Source organism: Rhineura floridana, chromosome 6, assembly GCF_030035675.1.
Source record: "Rhineura floridana isolate rRhiFlo1 chromosome 6, rRhiFlo1.hap2, whole genome shotgun sequence".
NCBI classification, from domain to species: domain Eukaryota; kingdom Metazoa; phylum Chordata; class Lepidosauria; order Squamata; family Rhineuridae; genus Rhineura; species Rhineura floridana.
Genome location: NC_084485.1, coordinates 22,636,602 through 22,659,378, shown reverse-complemented (window position 1 = coordinate 22,659,378; position 22,777 = coordinate 22,636,602). Strand labels below are relative to the sequence as shown.

The 22,777-nt window shown below is 43.9% G+C and overlaps 1 protein-coding gene across 1 annotated transcript in view; it reads right to left on the bottom strand.

Annotated features, from left to right (window-relative positions):
* BMP7 (bone morphogenetic protein 7) overlaps positions 1–22,777 on the bottom strand; it is a 109,874-nt gene that overhangs the window by 1,165 nt on the left and 85,932 nt on the right. Inside the window, exons 3-6 of the mRNA XM_061631190.1 lie at positions 13,311–13,459; positions 6,407–6,604; positions 4,947–5,023; positions 3,423–3,533 (exon numbers count right to left, since the gene is read on the bottom strand). Of these exons, the coding sequence (XP_061487174.1) occupies positions 3,423–3,533; positions 4,947–5,023; positions 6,407–6,604; positions 13,311–13,459 (535 nt within the window). The remainder of the gene's footprint in view (positions 1–3,422; positions 3,534–4,946; positions 5,024–6,406; positions 6,605–13,310; positions 13,460–22,777) is intronic.

The window sequence follows — 22,777 nt, the reverse complement described above, 5'->3', positions numbered from 1 at the left end:
AATATCTAGCAGAGAGGTAGATATATTCCTTGCAAATATGCAAAAAGTGTCCATGCATTTTGCAATTGTGTGTATGCAACTGCGTTTGAAGTCTGTGCATTTATGTTATTTGCATTCTTCTGCTGGGATTAGGGGAGTTCTTTTGGGCTTTTCCCACAACCAGGATGGATAAAGGGTGTTGGAGAGCTCTTTGTATATATCTCTGTGTCCATTGGAAATATCTATTTTAATTTTAATAGCCATTTTAATTTTTTTATATGTGATCATTTCACATGAGTGATCTCTTTAGGAGAGTTCATATATGTTGGGCGTGGGGCAAGAGCAACTCCTTTTGGGGTTCTTTTGTTTGTATTGCAGAAGGAAGACAGAGTTAGGGTCCTCCAGCTGGCTAGGTTTGCCTCTTCTCTACCTAACTTTCTTCCATTGTAAACTGATATGCTCAGGGAAGCTGACCTGCCCCTACTTCCTTGTCTTCTTCTTCGACTGTCCGAGGAGAGAGGAGACATCTCTGTCTTTGTTCTCTCTCCTGAACCATGTGGGCAGTACCCACGTCTGGGCACTGCACCTCCAGTTTAGTGGTTAGTTAGAACTAGGCATGCCTTTCCTATCTACTATTATACAAATAAAGTAGCTTTTTCTTATTTTACTAAGTCTTAAGTCTCAGTGATTTAAATGCAGGGTAAAAGCCTGCTTCTTAGTTAAATACACAGCCTGGCACACACAGCTCAGAACGCGGAGTTACTCTGCATATGCATAACAATATGCACATATATTTATATATTATTATGTTTTCTCTGGCTGATTTTTATAGAATCTTTAAGAACTTCCTTTACTTTGAAAGCTTTCTTCTGATGAATAGCTAGTAAATCTAGTTTTGGCACCTGTAACTACCAATTCTTCTTGGTTTCCTCAGATTGGGTAGCAACTTGTGCACACAATGGGTGCAATCCACTGAAAATCAAAAGCAGGTCTCAGCCAGTCACTGAGTACCACCACCGGGTTGGCCCAAATGTGAAGGCCAGCCCAGCCATGGCTCCTCCACTTATAACATCAAGGCCCATCACACTACTTGAGGCTCTGCCCAGTCTGTAACCCTAGAGGAGTAACAGCAGTTTCCTCTCTTCTACATGAAGCTTTGGCTCCTGACAGTCCTTACTGGTACAACAAGGAACATTGGAAAACATTGCTCAACATGGAAATCTAGTTTCAACCTAGCCAACGCCCAGCTCTATTGAACTGCCCAGAATTCTGGTGAGATCAGCCCTGCCAAACTCTGCACATCTGACAGCTTTCTGGGCTCAAATCCATTTTCCATGAGCCAGTGGAGCCACAGCATATTCCTTATACCAGCCTTCCTAAAACTAGGGGTGCCCTTCAGATATTGTTGGACCACAGCTTCCATCATCCCAGACCATTGGCCATGCTGACTCTGGCTGGTGAGAATCCAACAACATCTGGAGGTCCTCCACCCCTGCTATAAGAGTAGGGCTTTGCAAGGGATATCATTGTTCAGCCTGATTAAAAGCAAAAATGTACAGAGGTGGGCTGAGACAATTTTGTCACTCCATTTGCAGGGGAGCCACATTTTGATCCCTGGAATGTTTTAGAAAGGAGAGGACTTCTACCTTTTCTTTTTTTAACCTTAAAAGGCTTCCAAGCAGGTTGGCAGCACAGCAGCACCAGCAATGACTTTGGCCTCCCGTGTTATGTGTGTTGAAAATGTTGGGATACAACTTGAACTTGGTGGGTTTGCATGGGGCTAGAGCAGACAGAGAGGGAACCTCTAAGATTCCTAGGCTGTCTCACTATCCTTTAATCTCCTTTGCTGACCTTTGTTCTGATAGACCAATACTCCTAGGGTTGCTGACCTCATTTCCAGTTCATCCTCCTCTCTCTCTCTCTCTCTCTCCCCGCCCCAGCAGAAAATCAAGCATGAGTCTTTGCATCTCCAACTGAGTTAGTTAGAACTAGGAACCCTTTTCTATTGAGCATGTATTTCCTATAATAATAAAGCTTTCTTATTTTCCTAAGCCTTGAGTTCTCAGTGCGATTATATCCAGGTTTGTTGTTGTTATGTGCCTTCAAGTCGACTACAACTATGGCGACCCTATGAAATCAGTGACCTCCAAGAGCATCTGTCATGAACCACCCTGTTCAGATCTTGTAAGTTCAGGTCTGTGGCTTCCTTTATGGAATCAATCCATCTCTTGTTTGGCCTTCCTCTTTTTCTACTCCCTTCTGTTTTTCCTGGCATTATTGTCTTTTCTAGTGAATCATGTCTTCTCATGATGTGTCCAAAGTATGATAACCTCAGTTTCATCATTTTAGCTTCTAGTGACAGTTCTGGTTTAATTTGTTCTAAAACCCAAATTATTTGTCTTTTTCGCAGTCCATGGTATGCGCAAAGCTCTCCTCCAACACCACATTTCAAAGGAGTTGATTTTTCTCTTATCCACTTTTTTCACTGTCCTACTTTCACATCCATATATAGAGATTGGGAATACCATGGTCTGAATGATCCTGACTTTGGTGTTCAGTGATACATCTTTGCATTTGATATATCCAGGTAAAGGTCTGCTATTTCAGGTAAAGACTCTCTCTCTCTCTCTTTCACACATACACACACACACATGAGCTCAGCTACTTGTGTTGTAAGTATTCTGCCAATAGTATGAACATAGGGAGTTATGGTCCTAATGTGTCTGGAGGCACATGAGGCCAGCACCCTGCTGAAGCTAAGCAGGGTAAGGTGTGGTCAGTGCCTGGATGGGAGACCGCCTGGGAACCATATGTAAGCCGCCTTGGGTTTCTACCATGAAAAGGAGGGGTAGAAATGTAATAAATAAATAAATAAATAAATAAATAGGGAGTTGTCTCATACTGAGTCAGACCATTAGTCCATCTGTTGACACTGACTGGCAGCAGCTCTCCAGGGTTTCAGGCAGGGGTCTTTCCCAGCCGTACCTGGAGACACCGGGGATTGAACCAGGGAGCATCTGCATGCAAAACAAATGATCTACCACTGAGTTACAGCCCTTGTCCAAGGAAAGGAAGATAGTGGTGTTGGTGACTACACTCTGCTGCTGCTGAAGCTGCTGGCAGAGTTAAAAGTTTAAAGAAGGAAAGAAAAGGTAGGTGAGATGAAATCTTCCATCTGTCACTGTAAGCCACTCCCACTCCCCTCTCCACAATATAACACGAAGTTATTCACACCACTCCCTTCTCCCCATTTCCCTCAAATTGACCCTAGTTAAATTGTGCTATTCCTGAAACAGGGATTAACAAAACTAGGTATAAAATATCTAGAGGTTATTTTACCGTGTTAAAACTCCACAAGGACTGACATCTCATGTGATTTTTTTTTAATGGAACGCTGATGAGATTCAGTAAAGCTGTTGGAAAAGACTTTAAAATGAGCTCACCAGCGTTTGTACAATAGCATGGTTTGTTGCATTCATGTAAGAGTTCAATGGAAAGGCACATTCTCCTTCACAGTAATATGCAGCATAACCTTCGGGAGCAATGATCCAGTCCTGGGATAGATCAGAGAAAGACAAGATTTAATAAAAAGCAGAATGAAATTATTTACTCTGAAGATTTTTTGTGCTCTGTACTGTATTGGACATGTGCTTAATTGTGGTTTCTCACAGAAATGGCTTCATCTGAGCCATCATGACTTTTGCCTACACTGTGGCTGCATTGGCACATAACAAGCCACTTTCTGGCTCATCATGGTTTATCAGGAATGAGGAGCATGCTAGTCATGGTTTATCAGGAATGAGGAGCATGCTAGTCATGGTTTATCAGGAATGAGAAGCGTTCTAGTCATGGTTTATCAGGTATGAGAAGCGTTCTAGTCATGGTTTATTAGGGATGATGATGATAATAATAACTCACTTCTACCTTTTCCACTGTTGTACGCTGTATCACTTTACAGCTGGACAGTTTTGGTGTCGTTAGATGACAAATCTAGCTCTGGATGTATGGCAAAGTAACTAAACGGCCTAATTCTGGGAAGATGGGTCTGCCTATGGCAGTTGAACCTGATGACTAGGTGGAGTCATCAGGTTCAACTAGTTGGAGCCTCCATCTTTAGGGGCAGTGTGCCACTGAATACCCCTTGCTGGTGATGGTCAGTACCAGGGGAGGGTGATTGCCTTCATGATTTGCTTTTGGGCTCCCTGGGAGGCATCTGGTGAAATACTCTTTAAATGCTATCTCTGCCTTCACCTTCAGTAAATAGCTATCAATGCTCTGCCGTCTGCAAGAACCACTATGCACAAAAGAATGGGTAGGAGAAAAGAAGCATCCCACTAACAGCACAAATTAGTTAGCCTTTTTCTGAATGCAGAGTCAATCTTTTTTGTAATACCTAAAAAGCATCTGCATTTGAGGAATGTGCCCCACTGACATTAGGCAACCTCTTTACATTTACCGATCAAGTTGCTGCTGCATTTTTATCAAGTGTGTATGTGTGCGCGCATTTGCTTGTCATAAAGTCAGGTATATTTTTAGCTGAGGACAGCCAACTTCAGCCTAATTAGTGTTAATCTGGATTCCTGCATTGAGCAGGGGGTTGGACTCGATGGCCTTATAGGCCCCTTCCAACTCTACTACTCTATGATTCTATGGAAAAAAAACCTAAGTAGAAAGTATGATCCTGTGGGCTTCCAAATCTGTGGGGCTGATGTCTAGTCAATTCACTTCCCCAAACAGCTAACACTACCATCACACCTGGTATTACAATTTTGCACTTTGCAGGCATACATGAGAGGTTTGCAACACAACTGCCAGGCCGGGTTCAGCCTTTGCTCTTCTCAAAGTAGCCATATTAAGGATCAGAACTCGGAAAACTGGGTCAGGGGCTTCACATTACCAGGATGATAAAAACAGAGGACTAAAAATGCACCTCAGAACTCTAATTCCAAGCACAGAAATCACATTACCTGCCAACCAAGATCCCTGAAACTGACATAGAGCTCGTGTTTCTTGCAAGCTTGCCTCTGGTCACTGCTGCTGTTTTCTGAGTTTGGAGGGTGTTCAGCAGGAAAACAAGGAAAAAATCATCATGTTAGGTCAGGTTGCCCAGCGACATACTACACTGCAATTTTAGTCAGTGCACAGCCCAGTCAAGGGCCCTTTATCATATCACTTTCACCAATGACTTGCATTAACATTTCTAAGCATGAGATTTCTGTGTGTACATCTGTGTGTCAAAATTTGAGTTGGGGGAAATAAAAATTCTGCCTCAGGTTCTATGCCAAGAAAAGCTCAGTTCAGTTGATTATATACTCAGTAATATAGTGGCAAATTCAGAAGTGCAGGGTCCCTTCATGAAAGTCACAGTCACATCCCTTTTTTTGCTGCTGGGGTGAGAATGAGATCCTTGTGTTTGCCTCCTGTCACAACAACAAACAACCTGGGAAGCCAAAAAACATGACAGGGGAGGGTTTAGCTACTGAGAAGAGTCTTCTCTATGGCTGACACACCTCCTTTCACTCTGATTGGCTCCAAGAAGCAGGAAAAGACAAGGAAGCATGTGAGAAGACTCTTGTGCGTAGCTAACACATAACCCTTCCATGCTGATTGATTCATAGAATGCTGGGGACATAGAGACCATGCTGGGACCTTGGTCCCCAAAACGTAAGGGGTGTAAGACCCCCCCAAGACCCCGGATGACTACACCCCTGTATACACCATATTTTTAGTATTATCTTGTTTGCGGGCATCCAATGAATATTTATTGATGATGGGCACCAACAACAATAGCAGAATGCCGAAACCTCTTCTGAAGATTTCAGTATCTAGGTATGTTCATACTGGAGAAGGTGATCTTCTCCACAGGGTACAAATGACTCCCCTCCCTGGCTGGCATGGAGACAGTTGAGGATGAAGACTAACACAGCCATCTAAGCCCTCTTTGTGTTGGATAGGAGGGACAGTAGGACTGAGTGGAAGTGTCCCTCCACCCAGCCTCCCTCGCCCTCCCACTGCCTGCCACCTGCACAGCAACACCACTCTGTTTACTCGGAGCTCCCAATTTTGCCTACTGAATGTGTGGACAGGCGCAAGTGCCATTGTTGGGATTCCTGGCAGCAACCAACGGAAAGTCCCCAAATGGGGCTTTCTAGGGATGGAGCTGTGCTGACTGAGGATCCACTGGATCCCAAGGTGTTCCCACTGCTGTCACATGACAGAATTGAGCCCAATTCAGGTCTGACTGCTGTACCACCTCCGGACTGGAGCAGCAGCCTGACTGCCCCACCCATCTCCCACCCCGGCTGCTGGTCTGTAAAGCCCTGCCGAGCTGAGAGTTACAACTGCTCCCCAAAATGGAAATGGTTCTGCCTTTAAAACACACTCTCCCATGGTGAGTTTAATGGAAAGCACCTAATATTTTGCGTACCTCCAAGATTTGACACCCGAAAGGCTTCTTGGTTCTTTGGCGTCTTCGATCGGTTCTGGTTTCGCTGTTTACCTCCTGCAGAACGGATGCTACGGAGGTGCACTTCTGTGGCTTTGAAGAAGGCCACCGTGAATGGCTGCTTGTTTTGTGGGCCATGCCTTCCAATAAGACCAGCTAACTTGGGATTGATGCTTTGTCCTAAGGAGAGAGGGGGAGGGAGGGTGGGGAAAGCGAGAAACCATTCGGTTTGAAGAGGAATGTTAGCTGCTTTCCATTTTCGCCAGGAATAGCAGGAGCCAGACAGACTGGCCTGCCACCCACATGCCAAATTCCCACAGCCTTCCACATGCATGAGGATAGCTCATGTGCTGGGCCTGCAATTAATGAAGCTTCTCTCGCAAGGAATAATGCAACACAGCAAATTTCATATTAGGCACCAGCGTGTAGAAGCTGAAGCTCAAGCAAACACTTCTGCTGAAAGTGGTACATTACGCTAGGTCAACTTCACTATTAGAATTCTGTTTTTTTCCTTTTTTTAAAGAGGGGTTTCTTTGAGTTCACCAACCTACCATTTGATGTGATCCTGCAAAAAGGAACCATAAAAACCAAGCCCAGCACAACACTAAATACTCAGGAAGTTATTAGTTTAAAATAAAAATTGTCTCATCTGAAATAAAATCCAATTGCGTTCCAGATAAACTCTGCTAAAGGTGCAAGTTATCTCTCTGGTGCCTATTGAAGACCTTCCTCTTTCAACAAGCCTTTCAAGTTGAGACCTTATCCCAGTCTGGGTCTGTGTTGGAATTGCTTTTTAATACATTTTTAAATCTTTTTTTTAAAACAGTATGTTTTTAACCTTTTTTAAAAGATGTCTCGAAAGCTTTTTAAAAAAATGCTTTTAAAGATGTTTTGTTTTAATGCATTTTAAAGTCTGTTTTTATGATGTTTTAAAGTGTTTTTAGTGCTTTTGTTTGCCACCCTGGGTTCCTGTTGGGAGGAAGGGTGAAATATAAATCAAATAATAAATTAATTAAATAAATAAGTAGCGGCTTCAGGTTTTCTGAGGTTTTTTTCCCTGATGCCTTCTTTCATGTTCAATGAACAAACTGGACTTGGGGGTCAAATGCACAGATCCAGACCTGTATATCCCCACACCCTTGGGTTGCTTAATTTTGATGCTGGAGTATGTAGTAGTAATGGGGGGTTTCAATTATCCTGATATCTGTTGGGAGACAAATTCTGCCAAGAAATTTCTGACTTGTGTTGGAGATAACTTCCTCCTACAGAAAGTGGGGGAAGCAACCAGAGGATCAGCTATCCTGGACTTGATTCTAACCAATAGAGATGATTTGGTGGATGAAGTGGCAGTTATGGGAACTCTGGGGGAAAGTGACCACACCATACTTGAATTCTTGATTTTAACAGAAGCAAAAGCTGAGAGTAGCCATACGCGCACCCTGGACTTCAGGAAAGCTGATTTGAATAAACTCAGAACAATTGTAAGTACGGTTCCATGACAAGCCACCCTAATGAGAAAAGGAGTCCAAGATGGGTGGGAGTTTCTAAAAAAGGAAATTCTAAAAGCGCAATGGCAAGCAATTCCAACAAGGAAAAAAGGGGAGAAACAACAGAAGAAGCCAACGTGGCTTCACAAAAAGCTTAGAGATGACCTGAAAACAAAAAAAAAACACATACAGGAAGTGGAAAGAAGGCCAGGCCACAAAGGAAGAGTACAGGCAGGTATCACGGAATTGCCGGGATGGTGTCAGGAAGGCTAAAGCAGAGAACGAGCTGAGACTAGCGAGGGATGCTAAAAGCAACAAAAAAGCTTTCTTCAGGTATGCCCTTAGTAAAAGACAGAGAAAAGAAATGGTGGCACAGCTACTCAATGAGGATGGCAAAATGATAACAGATGACAAAGAAAAGGCAGAAGTGCTCAATTCCTATTTTGGCTCAGTCTTCTCCCAAAAAAGGGTCTATGACCCTCCTGGGAAACATGAAGTAGAAGGGGCAGGATTAGAGCTTGAGATTGATAGACAAACGGTCAAAGAATACCTAATCACTTTGAACGAGTTCAAATCTCCAGGGCTCGATAAACTGCATCCTAGAGTATTGAAGGAACTGGCTGAAGAACTCTCAGAGACGCTGTCTATTATCTTTGAGAAATCATGGAGGACCGATGAAGTGCCGGATGACTGGAGGAGAGCTAATGTTGTCCCTATCTTCAAAGAGGGCAAGAAGGAGAAACCGGGGAACTACAGACCAGTCAGCCTAACATCAATCCCTGGAAAAATTCTGGAGCAGATTATAAAGCAGTCAATCTGTAAGCACCCTTGAAAACAATGATTACTAGGAGCCAACATAGATTTATGAAGAACAAATCCTGCCAAACTAATCTCATCTCATTTTTTGATCGGGTAACCTCCCTTGTAGACTGTGGGAATGCTGTGGACATAATATATTTCGACTTCAGCAAAGCTTTTGACAAAGTGCCCCATGATATTCTGATTAGCAAACTAGCTAAATGTGGGCTGGATGAAACAACTATCAGATGGATCCACAGTTGGCTCCAGAATCGTACTCAAAGAGTGCTTATCAATGGTTCCTTCTCACACTGGGCGGAAGTAATGAGTGGGGTACCACAGGGATCGGTCCTAGGCCCAGTGCTCCTTAACATTTTTACTAATGACTTGGATGAGGAGGTACAAAGCATGCTTATCAAATTTGCAGATGATACAAAGTTGGGGGGCATAGCTAATACAGTGGAAGACAGAAAGAAAATTCAAAGGGACGTTGATAGGCTGGAGCATTGGGCTGAAAACAACAGAATGAAATTCAACATGGATAAATGCAAAGTTCTCCACCTAGGAAAAAGAAACAAAATGCACAGTTATAAGATGGGGGATACTTGGCTCAGCAGTATGACATGTGAGAAGGATCTTGGAATTGTCGTTGATCACAAGCTGAATATGAGCCAAAAGTGTGATGTGGCTGCAAAAAAGGCAAATGCTATATTAGGCTGCATTAACAGAAGTATAGTTTCCAAATCGGGTGAAGTACTAGTTCTCCTCTATTCAGCACTGGTTAGGCCTCATCTTGCATACTGTGTCCAATTCTGGTCTCTGCACTTCAAGAAGGATGCAGACAAACTGAAACTGGTTCAGAGGAGGGCAACAAAGATGATCAGGGGACTGGAAACCAAGCCCTATGAGGAGAGACTGAAAGAACTGGGCATGTTTAGCCTGGAGAAGAGAAGACTGAGGGGAGATATGATAGCACTCTTCAAGTACATGAAAGGTTGTCACACAGAGGAGGGCTGGGATCTCTTCTCGATCGTCCCAGAGTGCAGGACACGGAATAATGGGCTCAAGTTGCAGGAACCCAGATTTCGACTGGACATCAAGAAAAAAACTGTTAGAGCCATACGACAATGGAACCAATTACCTAGAGAGGTAGTGGGCTCTCCGACACGGGGGGCATTCAAGAGGCAGCTGGACAACCATCTGTCGGGAATGCTTTGATTTGGATTCCTGCATTGAGCAGGGGGTTGGACTCGATGGCCTTATAGGCCCCTTCCAACTCTACTATTCTATGATCCTATGATGAGATGGCATGAGCTGGAGCCTAAAGGCAGTGTGGTGTAGTGGTTAGAGACTAAGGTTCAAATCTTCACTCAGCCATGAAGTTGACTGGATGACCTTGGGACAGTCTCTCTCTCAGCCTAGCCTACCTCACAGGGCTGTTGTGAGGATAAAACAGGGAGGAGGAGAACCACGGATGCCACCTCGAGCTCCTTGGAAGAAAGGTGGGATAGAAATGTAATAAAATAAATAAATGAAGCCCAGCAGAAAGGAATCACTGCTCTTTTGACTTGCTCTTGCCTAGGCAGATTCTGAGTATTCATACCAGGCAAGGCCAATCCAGGGACGTCTCACTGCCTGTCAACTGCAGCAGCTGCTGCTATGGCACATCCCTATTCCAGGTCTTGCACAGCTTAGCTACTCAGCTGTTTCCGAGCCCAATTCAAATTGCTGATTTGAACCTCTGCAGCCCTTTATTTGACTTGGGTGGGTTTCTAGACCCACACAAGCCTGCCTATGAATTGAAATGAGTTCCAGAAGCCCTTTGCTGGCCGCCATTGTCTTCTGAGGTGAGGTGCCAACTACAGAAAAGTCCTGCCCAGTGTTGGCCCCCTGCTTATGGAACTCTCTCTGTAGAGAGGCGTTCTTGGCATGCCAAGTCTTTAGTCCCTTTGGTGCCAGGCAAAGCCATGCCTTTTAATCTTGTACGTGCTCAGTATGAATCACTGCCAATCCACTACTTTTTAAACATTTTTCTGTTGTTAGCTTTGATTTGTATTATTTTTTTTCTCTCCCTCTCTCATTAACGCTAGAACTCTGGGACAGCCAATGAAGCTGAATGTTGGAAGATTCAGGACAGACAAAAGAAAGTGCTTCTTTGCGCAGTGCATAGTTAAATTATGGCTTTTGCTCCCATAAGAGGCAGTGATGGTCACCACCTTGGGTGGCTTTACAAGAGGATTAGACATGAAGGGTATATTCTGCCTCCACTGTTGGGGGCAGTACACCTCTGAATATCAGTTGCTGGGAAAGTGCTCTTGAGCTCGGTTCTTGCTTGTGGGCTTCCCATGAGCATCTGGTGAGAACGGGATGCTGGAATAGTTGGCCCACTGGCCTGATCCAGCAGGGCTCCTCTTGTGTTCTTATGTTTAAAAGGTTGCACTACTGAGAAAAAACAACAACTCTGGTTCTTTGGGATTAAAAAAATGATATTGTTGTCCTTCATTTAGATGAAAAGAGGCAACCATCCTCTCAAATGGGCTTCAGGATCTTAAAAGGCTACCAATCGATGGACAATTCCTTAGGGACAAATCCCATTAAACTGAATGGGACTTAGCGCCAAGGAAACGTGCAAAGGTTCCGGCTGAAAGAGAGCTCTGATTTTCTTTCCTTGGTAATGAGACAAACAGGATGTGAAGCCGAATGTAAGAAACCCACATAACCTCTGCAAAGTCAGCTGCTGTTCCAATATATTGTCAGGGAGGAAAGCATTAGAGGGCTTAGAAGATGACAGAATGCCCGAGGCTAAAGAATTACTTCAACCTCTCTTGCATTGCTTCACTTTGTCCAAACTTTCAAAGAGTAAACAAAGAGCCTTTAAAATTCCCTTTTCTTTGCTATCGTTGCTGGATCTAGTTGGCGTTGACACAAAGGAATCGGGATTGCTATTAAATATGAACTAATGTCTTTCATTATCATTTCAAACAACACTTCAAAACAACTCTGCCTAGGCTGACCAAGGTCTCCGTGGGACAACTGGGATGGACACCAAGAGCCATGTCAATGCCATGCATTCCATCTGTTCCTAGCTTAAGCTATTACCCATATAATGACCCTCCTTGTTCCTCCTGGTTTTCATTCGCTCTTAGTTTGGGGAAAGGCAAGTCTGATGACTGCATTACGCTCTCTGCAGGACAGGGACAGTGTGCTGTGAATGTTGCTGAGAAACTGGAAATGGATCCAGGGATTTGGGCTGGGATGTCACCAAGATGCCGATGACACATTGCTCTATTTCACATTTCCATCGGTAAATGCTAGGGAGGGAGGCCATGGAAGGTATGAGCCAGTGTCTGGCGGCAGATGAGGGTGATTCAACAGAAACTCAGTTCCGATAAAATGGATTAAGTTTGTTGGTTGGGAGCTCTGTTGATCTTGGAGGAAACATTCTGCCTGTTTTTGCTGGGGCTGCACTCCCTCTGAGGTACTAGGCTCCTCTCAGATCCATCACTGCTTTTGGATATGAAGGTAATGGTGGTGCCTTTTACCATCTCTGTCTGGTATTCCAATGGTGTATTTTCTTGGAACAGTCAGCCCTGGCCACAAGCCATTCACATCCTAGTCATTTCCAGGCTGTACAACCAAAACACACTCTTATGAGGGGGCTGTCCTTGAAGACACTGCACACACTGGTTTGGGATTTTTAAATATCCCAGTGGATTATAAGTATTTTAAAAAAAACCAAGCAAACAAACAAATTCTGGACATGTTAATTGGTCTAGGATGCTGCCGCCAGATTGTTCATTGCCAGAGGCTCAGTCTGGGGTCACCTGTCGCCGAATGCAACATTCCCGTGCAGCTGTCCGGCCTGAAACCTCACCAGAATTTGGAGATGCCTTGCCTTGCTCGGCCCTCCTTTGTGTCCCCTGACTCTGCTTGCTGAAGTCCCCGATTGACCAGAACCCTTGTTCTCCTGGGATCGTCACCTAGAGCAGAACAGTGCCTTTGGGAGTATTCTAAGAAGTTGCTGAAAATGGGTCCAGAAGGGAAGGAGCATAATGTTGAATGTAGGGGAAAAGAGATATGGGGATAACAGAAGTAAAGTGGACCCTAGAGGGCATGAAGCAATAGTTGTGGGAAAGGGGTGCAGACCTACATCAGGTGTGGGGAACCTTTGACCCTCCAGATTTGCTGAACTATAACATCCATCATCCCTAGCCGTTGGCCATGCTTAATGGGACTGATGGGAGTTGTAGTTCAGCAACATCTGGAGGGGAAAAGGTTCCCCACACCTGACCTACACAAAGCACAGAAGAGACTTCAATAGGCTGAGCCCATCCTTTGCAAACTCTTCTCAGCAATCATGAGGGCCAGTTATTTAAAAACAAATGAAAGCTGTGAGTGACAGCCCTTGAAACTATCAGGTCCCTATGGAGCTGCCCCAGGATGCTCCATTATTAATCAGACCCCAGGTATCGGAGGTAAGCAGGCAGCAAGAATGGGGGCTTGGGACATAAAAATGTCACCATCTCTAAAAAGCATTGGTCACAAACTGCATAGTGGAGGCGAAGTGGAGATTTGCCAGTGATGACCTTTCTGAAACTCACCATCGATGCTTTCCACTGATAGCTGCAAGCCAAGGTTGTGTTGTGGATTGACAACCCAGTGATTACTAGTTGCTGTAATATCAAACACAAGCCACCCTTCCTCTGCCGCCCAGATTGTCCGAGTGTCAAGCAAGAACAAATCTGAATCCCTAAAAAGTGATGAAAGAAAAAAGGAAGAACGAGATAGCTTTCAAAAAGAAGAGAATTTTCATGAAAAATCAAGACATCTTACTACATGTAAGCTTGGTATTTTAAGCAATACTGAAAGCGAGCATGGATCACAATATACAGCAGGGATAGCCAACATGGTGCCCTCCAGAGGTTGTTGGAGTACAGCTTCCATTGTCCCTGACTGTTGGCCACTCTAACTTGAGTTGATGGGAACTGGAGTTCAGCATCATCTGGAGGCATCACATGGGCCATCCCTGATACACAAGGTAGCACCAAAGAGACACAATTGTGAAAATAAAAATAAAATAAAAGTAAAATGTATTTATTTAACAACATTTACTGCTCCAAAATAAGTAACACAAAAAACGTTAAAACAATATTAAGCCTACAATCCTTACCTGGATAAGTCCCACTGAACTCAATGGGGCTTACATTGACATATATAGGATTGCATGGAAAGTAAAACAAAGTATATACAACTAATATGAATGTAATGTTTTATATGAATATGACATTAAACCACACATGTTTTATTCAAGCAAATACAAAGCTTTACTTCAATATTATTTTTTACTAGAATACTTATGCACATTTAAAGACATGATGCCCCAAAGCAAATACTTCCCTGATATTTTTTAGATTTTAAGTGTGGGGCAGAAGATACTGAAAACTATTAACATGTGTCCCAAATAAATACTGGCCACAACATTTTGTACCAGCTAGAACTTCCAAATTGCCTTCAAAAGCAGCCCAACTTAAGGCTGGTTCATTTCTTTAAGGTTTCAATGACATTATTATTTATTAAATTTATACCACACCATTCCTCCCAGAGGATCGCCAGGCAGCAAATAAAAAGTGACAAAACCATCAAAACATCTTAAAAAACAATTCCAGTACAGATGCAGACTGGGATAAAGGTCTCTACTTAAAAGGCTTATTGAAAGAGGAAGGTCTTCAGCAGGCGCTAAAAAGGCAACAAAGATGGCGGCTGTCTAATATTTTAGGGGAGGGAATTCTAAAGGGTAGGTACTACCACACTAAAAGCCTGTTTCCTATATTGTGTGGAACAAACCTGATAAGATGGTATCTGCAAGAGGCCTTCGCCTGCAGAGCTCAGTGATTGACCAGGTATACAAGGGGTGAGATGAAATTTCAGGTATCCTGATCCCAAGCTGTATAGGAAATCCTACACACAGAGGTTTCATGTCAACTAACATCACTTCAGAAGATAATACTTTGCAACGTACAAAGTAGGGAGTTCTGCATGTCATCAAGTGATGAATACGCACAAGTGAATTTATGCATCAGCACACCATTTATGCATCAGTACAAAATATCACATCCCTTATATAGTGAACCAATCATTGTGCTCTGCATAGGATGGCACCCTGCAGATATCATCCTATCAGGAGATCCATTCCACACAATGTTGGAGTAGGGCCTTCAGCATGTTGGTACTTCCTCTTTGGAGCTCCCTCCCATTACATATCAGACTTGCACCATCTCTATCGTCTTTTCCATGTCATAAGAAGAGCCTTGCTCGATCAGGCCAATGGCCCATCTAGTCAAGCGTCCTGTTCTCCCAGTGGCCAAGACCTTCCTTTTTCAACAAGCCTTCTAGGTGTAGATTTGTATCCCAGTCAGTATCTGCATTAGTTTTGAAATTGTTTGTATATATGGAATTGTTTCAACTGTTTTATGTAAGCAATTGTTATACGTGCTTTTTTTCTGTTGTGAAATTGCTTCAAGATGCTTCAAAAGAAGCAATTCCTAAATGAAATAATAAATAAATCTAATTATATAATATTTTTGTAAGCCGTCATGCTGTCAGACATAGGGATGGAGCACGGCAGCAGGATGGCAGGCAAGCAAGGTGAGGAAGTGAGAGAAGCAAGAATGGTGGGCATGTGAGCAAGTGGGGAAGAAAGCAGGGAGCGACTGAGTGAGTGAGCAGGGGATGGGCAGGTAAGAGAGCGAGTGCAGGTGGGCAAGGGAGCATTGGGGTGCATGGGCAAGCGAGCAGGCGGCAGCAACAGGGCAGGAGGCAGGTAAGTGGTTGAGGTGGGGTGGTGGCAAGGGCCTGGGATTAGGGGCCCTTTGAAGAGTTGTCTGTGGGTTGGGTGGGTGTTTTGGGAGTGCCTGATGTGTGTGTGTGGGGGGGGTGCCTGGTGTGTGTCTGTATATGTAGGGTTGGCATGCAAAGCATGCAGGGACGAAGGCCCTAGTAAATAAAGAAAAATACAGTCCCTTTTTTATGGGGAAATGTCACTAGAAGGTGATACAGTCCTTCATTTCTCTATCTATGGTTCTCACAAAGGCTCTCCCACCCTCTCCCAACACACACATACTGACAATACAATATGCCCTTGCGAAATCAAACACGTTTGGTGGTTGGGTTGCAACTGTTAACATTATGAGAGTGCATTTACAAAGACAAGTAATTGCCAAATCATACAGGAGAAATATCCCTCATGCTATGAGCATCTTAGGGGCTGGATAGGAGAAGTAGAACAAAAATGCAACTTGCGGACACACAACCACATGCACTCACTTTCAGAGATCTATCTAACTATAAGAGTTTCCATATCAGTATATTGCTTCCATAGCTAATATATGCCAAGCTTGCACAAACAGCCACAACATCTCTGTTTATACTAGAGTAGGTACTGTAGTTGCTTGTGCAAGGTTGGTAATTGGATATGCAAAAACATCACCTTCATTGTCAGGCCTGTTCTGCTGACTTGCACACTTTCCAAACATGCACTTTGCATAGATATTTGTGTAACTAGTTACTTGGTGATCATAGGCAAAGATAAGACCATCTATGTGTGTTCATGAAACAGCCACAGGGACATAGGAAGCTGCTGCTTTATACCAAGTCAGATCATTAGTCCATGTCGCTCAGTATTGTCCATGCTGACTGGCAGCAGTTCTTCAGGCAGCAGTCTCGCTCAGCCCTACCTGGAAATGCCAAGGATTGAACCTGGGGTCCTTCTGTGGGCAAAGCAGGTGCTCTGCCACTGGGCTGCTGGAAGGTTGCACCCCCTATCTTCCTGGGAAAACATCACGGCAAGGGGGAGACCTCAACCTGCCCCTATCCATGGCCCAGAAAAGGGGCAGCTGCAAGGTGCTGCCTTCTATGCTCCCTGCCAGAAAGGATATTCCAGATGCCAGTTGCCCTGGGACGACAGGAGCAGGGACACTCTGGCCCCATCCATTGGCCAGAGGAACAAGAGCCCACCAGTTGCTACTCAAGCAAGAGCAACTAACATGGGAAGATCAGCCCAGCTGGATATAAATGCTTGTAGCTCATCACTTTGTTCTAGCCTCAAAGAACTGGTCTCCCTTCTCTGCCTTTTTCTGCCACTTCCTTTCCTTGTGTGCTTTGCCTTTTTAGTTTGTAAGCCTGATGGCAGGGCTCTCTTTTTTATTGATGTGATCCACTTCAATAATTACCTGAAAAGAGGTATTGAGATACTAGGTTGTATTCAACGCAGCACTATGGCAACCATTCCGCCAGCGCAAGGGTTTCTCCTTGTGCAACATAATAATGTGATCCCCCTCTCCTTCCCCTGTACGTCCCCTAAATCTGTTCTAGGGGTTCTACCTCTGGAGCAGATTTGGGGAGGGTGCATGGGGCGCAAGAGGGGGAGGACAAGGGGGGAAGTTCCACTGCGCAAGCGGGAATCCTGGCACTGACAGGACCAGTTAGTTGAATACTGCCCATAGTAAGTAAGCAAGTAAATAGTATTTCTGGTTTGTGAAGTGCTAAATGCATTAATACTGTAGCAGCCGGTGAGCTGTCGCGGGTGGGACACCGCTGCGCACCCGGCTTCCGAACGCAGCGGGTTGCTGCTGCTGACCGAGAGGGAGAGGGGCAGGAGCTTGCTGCAGTGCATGGTGGCGGAGCCAACCTGCCACTCCTGCCACCTCTGTGGAGAGCAGCGGGGCCCCATTTGCACCCCCTCACCAGCCACTAGTGTGTATTACATAGTGCTGCACAAAACAAAACAAAACAAAAATCCAGTCATTTGAAATGTGGTGCTGGAGGAGAGCTTTGCGCATACGATGGACTGAGAAAAAGACAAATAATTGGGTGTTAGAACAAATTAAACCAGAACTGGCACTAGAAGCTAAAATGATGAAACTGAGGTTATCATACTTTGGACACATCATGAGGAGACCTGATTCATTAGAAAAGACAATAATGCTGGGAAAAACAGGTGGGAGTAGAAAAAGAGGAAGGCCAAACAAGAGATGGATTGATTCCCTAAAGGAAGCCACAGATCTGAACTTACAAGATCTGAACAGGGTGGTTCATGACAGATGCTCTTGGAGGTCGCTAATTCATAGGGTCGCCATAAGTCGTAATTGACTTGAAGGCACATAACAACAACAAGCACAAAACACAGACCTTGACCAACGGACTCACAATCTAATTGAGACATTAAGAAAGCTAAAGGCTCAGGCAGGTGTTCTTGTGCAGTCTTTCGTCATTTGCTGAAGGTGCACCTCTTGACCCTGGCCTTGGACACCAGTTGAGACTGGTGGCTCCAATGTCAGTGGGGCAGTGAATAGCTCCTTGAAAGTTCACACGAAAGTCCAGAGTGGATTCACTGCCCCACTGACATTGGAGCCACCAGCCTCCACTGTTTGACACCTGAGATACATATTTAAGGACCCATCCTATTCTCTTGAGGGTAATCTGTTTCAAACATTGCTTTTTAAAATAGCTGTAACCCGCCCTCATGATGAAGGGTGGGTAAGAAATCTAATTCTCCATCATTGTCATTACATCTGAAGTGGGGCCATGCGGGTTCATTCCCTGTAGTGATTTCTGTCATCCTCCGTAAGCTGGAGGATGACTGTATGCAGCTGGGAGTCTCTTGTATTTGTAAAGGGTCCCTGCATGCTTTAGCGTCCTAGAAAATCACATTAATACAGCTTCAGCTTCAGAACACTCACATAGGGGTTTAAAAAATGTAAAACTAAAAGCTGAAGAAAGAGAAGGCCAAATAGAATTAGATGTAAGAGAGCTGAAACAAATGAGGTTTATGGCTTAAAAAAAAAAAAGACTGAGAGGAAGAGTGAAAAAAGTGAGCAAAAATTAACTGTTCCATAGATACCAGTAGCAAGATGAGAAAATAGCATGGAGTCGCAAAACAGAGGGAGAGATATGAGGGTTTAACGAGCAATGAGCAAACAGAAGAACATAAAGACCTGCAGAAGAAGACCAGAGCAATCAGAGATGAAAGATAAGCAAGAGATGTTTACCTGTGAGTTATATGGTTCTGCAAATGGTCATCTGTGCTGTGACATGTATGAGTTTTGCAACTGCACACAGTTAAAGTTTGGAAGCCTCTAGAGTGTGGCGATAAAGCTGCGTAAGTGGGACTGCGCAGAGACCACGAAGAAGGAAAAATGTGTTTGAAGGCAAGCAACCCCTTGCACTTTTGCCCCACCAGGAATGTCTCAGGCTATTTCCAGTGAACTCTTTGAGATTAAATCCTGTTGAGTGTCACTGAATTCACCTGCTTTATTCCAAAGTGGTGGGTAGAATTAGTTTTGGGGCGATATTCAATTAAACAACAGAGTTACTGTAACAATTAGCACTACCACAACAGGACTTTCCCACCCCTCCTCCCCCCATAGATGCCCCATGCCATCCCCAAATCTGCTCTGAAGGGTTGGGGGAAACCTAGAACACATTTAGGAGGTGTGGGGGAAGAGGAGAGGGAGAGAACGTTCACCTTGGTGCTATGTTGAATTAACCCTTGGTGTTCTGAGTCAAAGCTAATGAAGCAATTCAATTCTTCTTTTTCCATCACGATTTTGCAACTGATCCATCATAGAAGGATGAAATATTTATCTCATCAATCCCAATCCAGTACCAATTTAACCTGGGGCACCTAAAAGCCACCCAAAACAGAGATATTTTATAACACTGGTGGGAAAGTCATCCAAGTTTTTTCAATGTCTCTAGAAATTTGGGAAGCATTTTGGAATGTGTAGGATAGATATGTAGTAAATGCACAGTACAATGTAATACCAAACAAATGGGGGAAACCCCAACACTACAAATGATGCTATGGTTGTTTCCAGATGGCTTGCTTATTGAACACTCATCCTGGTTTGTTGGCACAACATTTGCAAGGAGGTTAAATGACACTGTGTATTTATTAAGCATTCATTTTGATTTGTTTGCAGGGAGATCAGATGGTGTTACATTAAACAACTGTTATTCCACACTTTCTAGTGCATTTTCCCATCATTTTTATCATTCCAAAAAGTTCAGTTTGGGGAGAAAAGTGAGTTCGTTGCACAAGAACTCCAAATCAACTTTAATTGCACAACTGAAATTTGCCAGTGTGTGATTGAATCCCACTCAAAATAGTGACAATATGGAAGTGCCCTACAAAAATATACAGCCATGTGTTTGTCTGTGTATATGCACTCTGAATCAAACTCAATCATTCCCAAAATCTTGTTCAGATAAGGCAGTTTTGCATTTCTTTTGGAAACCATGTGGACCTAGTTCTAAGGCCTTTGCATGTGCCTTAAATGATCAAATTTGCATGTGCCTTAAATGATCAAATTTGCATGTGCCTTAAATGATCAAATTTGCATGTGCCTTAAATGATCAAATTTGGCACACGGAAGGGACTTTTAATAGCAAGTATCTGGCTTCCTTTAGCAGTATTTGGCTTCCTTTAGCTGCTAACACTAAAGTTGCTGCAAACAGGTTGTAATACCTTCCTTCCATTCTGCTACCAGAAAAAGCCTGGTGGTGGCAAAAGGTAAGCCATCAAGCAAACAACACTACTGAGAGGGATTTCTACAGATGCCTGCACTAGCTGTCAGAAGCAATAGCTCTACAGTCGCCCAGAGCCTTCTGACTACATGGAGGGCCATTATTCACAGGTTTTGTGCGAATTAATCCAGGAAACCCACAGAGAAATCGGTTCAACAGGTGCTTGAATGCAGACCCCTCATTATTCAAACAATTCTTGAGAGGTGATTCTAAAAAGATTATACATTTGGATTTTTATATATATAAAAAATTTAAAGCCTGCCTTTCTTCCATCATGGAACTCATTGCATACATGACATTCCCAAGTGGTCTCCCATCCAGGCCCTGACCCAGACCTAGATCTACTTAGCTTCAGCCCGGTAGCTGCCTCATATGACTTCAATTGGGGTTGCAGAAGTCCTTACTTAGTATTTGACCTCTCGTCTTCATGACAACATAAAGGTCCAAATAACTTCCCCAATTTAATACCCAATCCATGCATCTGTTGGCTCAGCAGGAAACAAACTACTTATTAGCAGATGAGGAGAATAACACTTCACTTGCTGCTACAGCTGCTAAACTATGCCAGCCACTAATATGTTTGATTCTTAGGGAGATAATGAGCAAAGTTTCTTCAGTTATTTTTGTATGGTGATTATAGCAATAACAACTCTATCTATGGATCTTACACACATAGGATAGGGATGGAACCAGATTTAATCACAGTTAAAGTAAATGCACTGAAATCAGCTGGACTTAAGTAAGCCTGCATCTAACCCATGGAGATGTGCAATGGTAGTTTGATGCTCCTTTTAAAATGAATGAATAGCTTTGGAAGACAATGACTAAGAGCAGAGAAGCAGCTGGGGGAGGAGGCTTAATCTTTTCACCACTCACCCTTTCCCTTCTCCAAACTACCTCTTCCAAACAGCTTTTCTTACTCCAGCGTTTCAACTTCCTTCACAGTTGCAAACACATATTTGGAACTCTGCCAGGGCAATGTTGCATGGAAGGGAAGGAGATGTGATAGCAGTTGGGCTACCATTATCAAAGAACAGTAGAGTTGGAAGGGGTCTATAAGGCCATCAAGTCCAACATGCATTTAACTGTGACGTGTGGACTGTTCATAGAGTTCTGATCCTTCATGGTTCCTAGTGCACTGATGGCTCTTTTGGTGGACAGAGCAATCAGGCAGCTAGACAAGAGCCTTGTATTTGCTCTAAAACAAGGATAAAACAGCAACAGGGAACTCCTGACTCCACACACCATACATTTAAAGCACATGGCTTCCCCCAAAGAATCACGGGGGCTGTAGTTTGCACCTCACAGAGCTACAATTCCCAGCACCCATAACAAACTACAATTCCCCTTTGGGGGAAGTCATGTGCTTTAAATCTATGGTGTGTATACAGCCACAGTCTCCAGTCCAGAACCACCAAGTGACAAAACTATATAATGTTAAGTTTGGCCCTTCTATCCACCAAACCTGCAGTTTTCAAACTTTCTATCTTCAAGGAAGGTATTAGTTTGTACTGATGGTTTTACTGTATATCTGTAATTTTGTGTTTCAGTTGTTGTATAATATATGATACAGAAATGGTCTTAAATAAATAAAATAGAATGACCCCCTTTCTGGCTGTGTCGATAAACTCCTGTGCACAGTGGCGGCTGATGGCTCCGTATCAGTAGGGCAGTGGAATCTGCTCTGGGTTTTAGTCCAAACTTTCTAGGATTCTTCTGCCCAGCTGACACAAAGCCGCCAGCTGCCACTGTCTGTGCATCTGCTATGGAACCCAAATGTGCTGCAGAGTGTTCCTGGGGCATGTTGCAGAATGTGAGTGAGAGGAAACTGTGGCCCTCCAGATGCTGTGGGACGACCCATAATCCCTGACCACTGACTATGCTGGCTAGGGCTGAAGGGAACTGGAGTCCAACAACATCTGGAGGGCTACAGGTTGTCCACCTCAGTTCTAGAGTGTATGTTTGGAGGCAAGGGCTGAGCTGTTGAGTCTCATCGTTCTCTTGCTTGAACAGAATATGTCACAGAACACAACACTCTCCTGCAGCTGCACACACGTATTCGGTTTTAGCTCAGCGGCAGAACATCTGCTCTGCAGGCAGAAGGTCCCAGGTTCAGTCCCCAGCATCTCCAAGTAGAACAGGGAATGCCAACTGCCTGAAACTCTAGAGAGCCACTGCCAGTCAGTGCAGACAATACAGAGGTAGATGGACCAATGGTCTGACTTGCTATAAGGCAGCATCCTATGTTCTTTTTCAGGAAAACTCACCTTTCATTACTAATCTTTTCACTGGGGCACCCAGGGTAAAACTCTGATTTTATGAGGAGGGTGCTGGTGGAAAGGTTTTCCTTATAGCTTATTGTTCTGCTCATTTTGTTGTTTTATGTTCTGAACTGCTTTGCAGACTTGGAAATGGGCATATAAATTCTGAAAGTAAATAAGCAAGCTTCCAGAGAACCCCTGGGTGGAATGCATGTCAGTGGTAG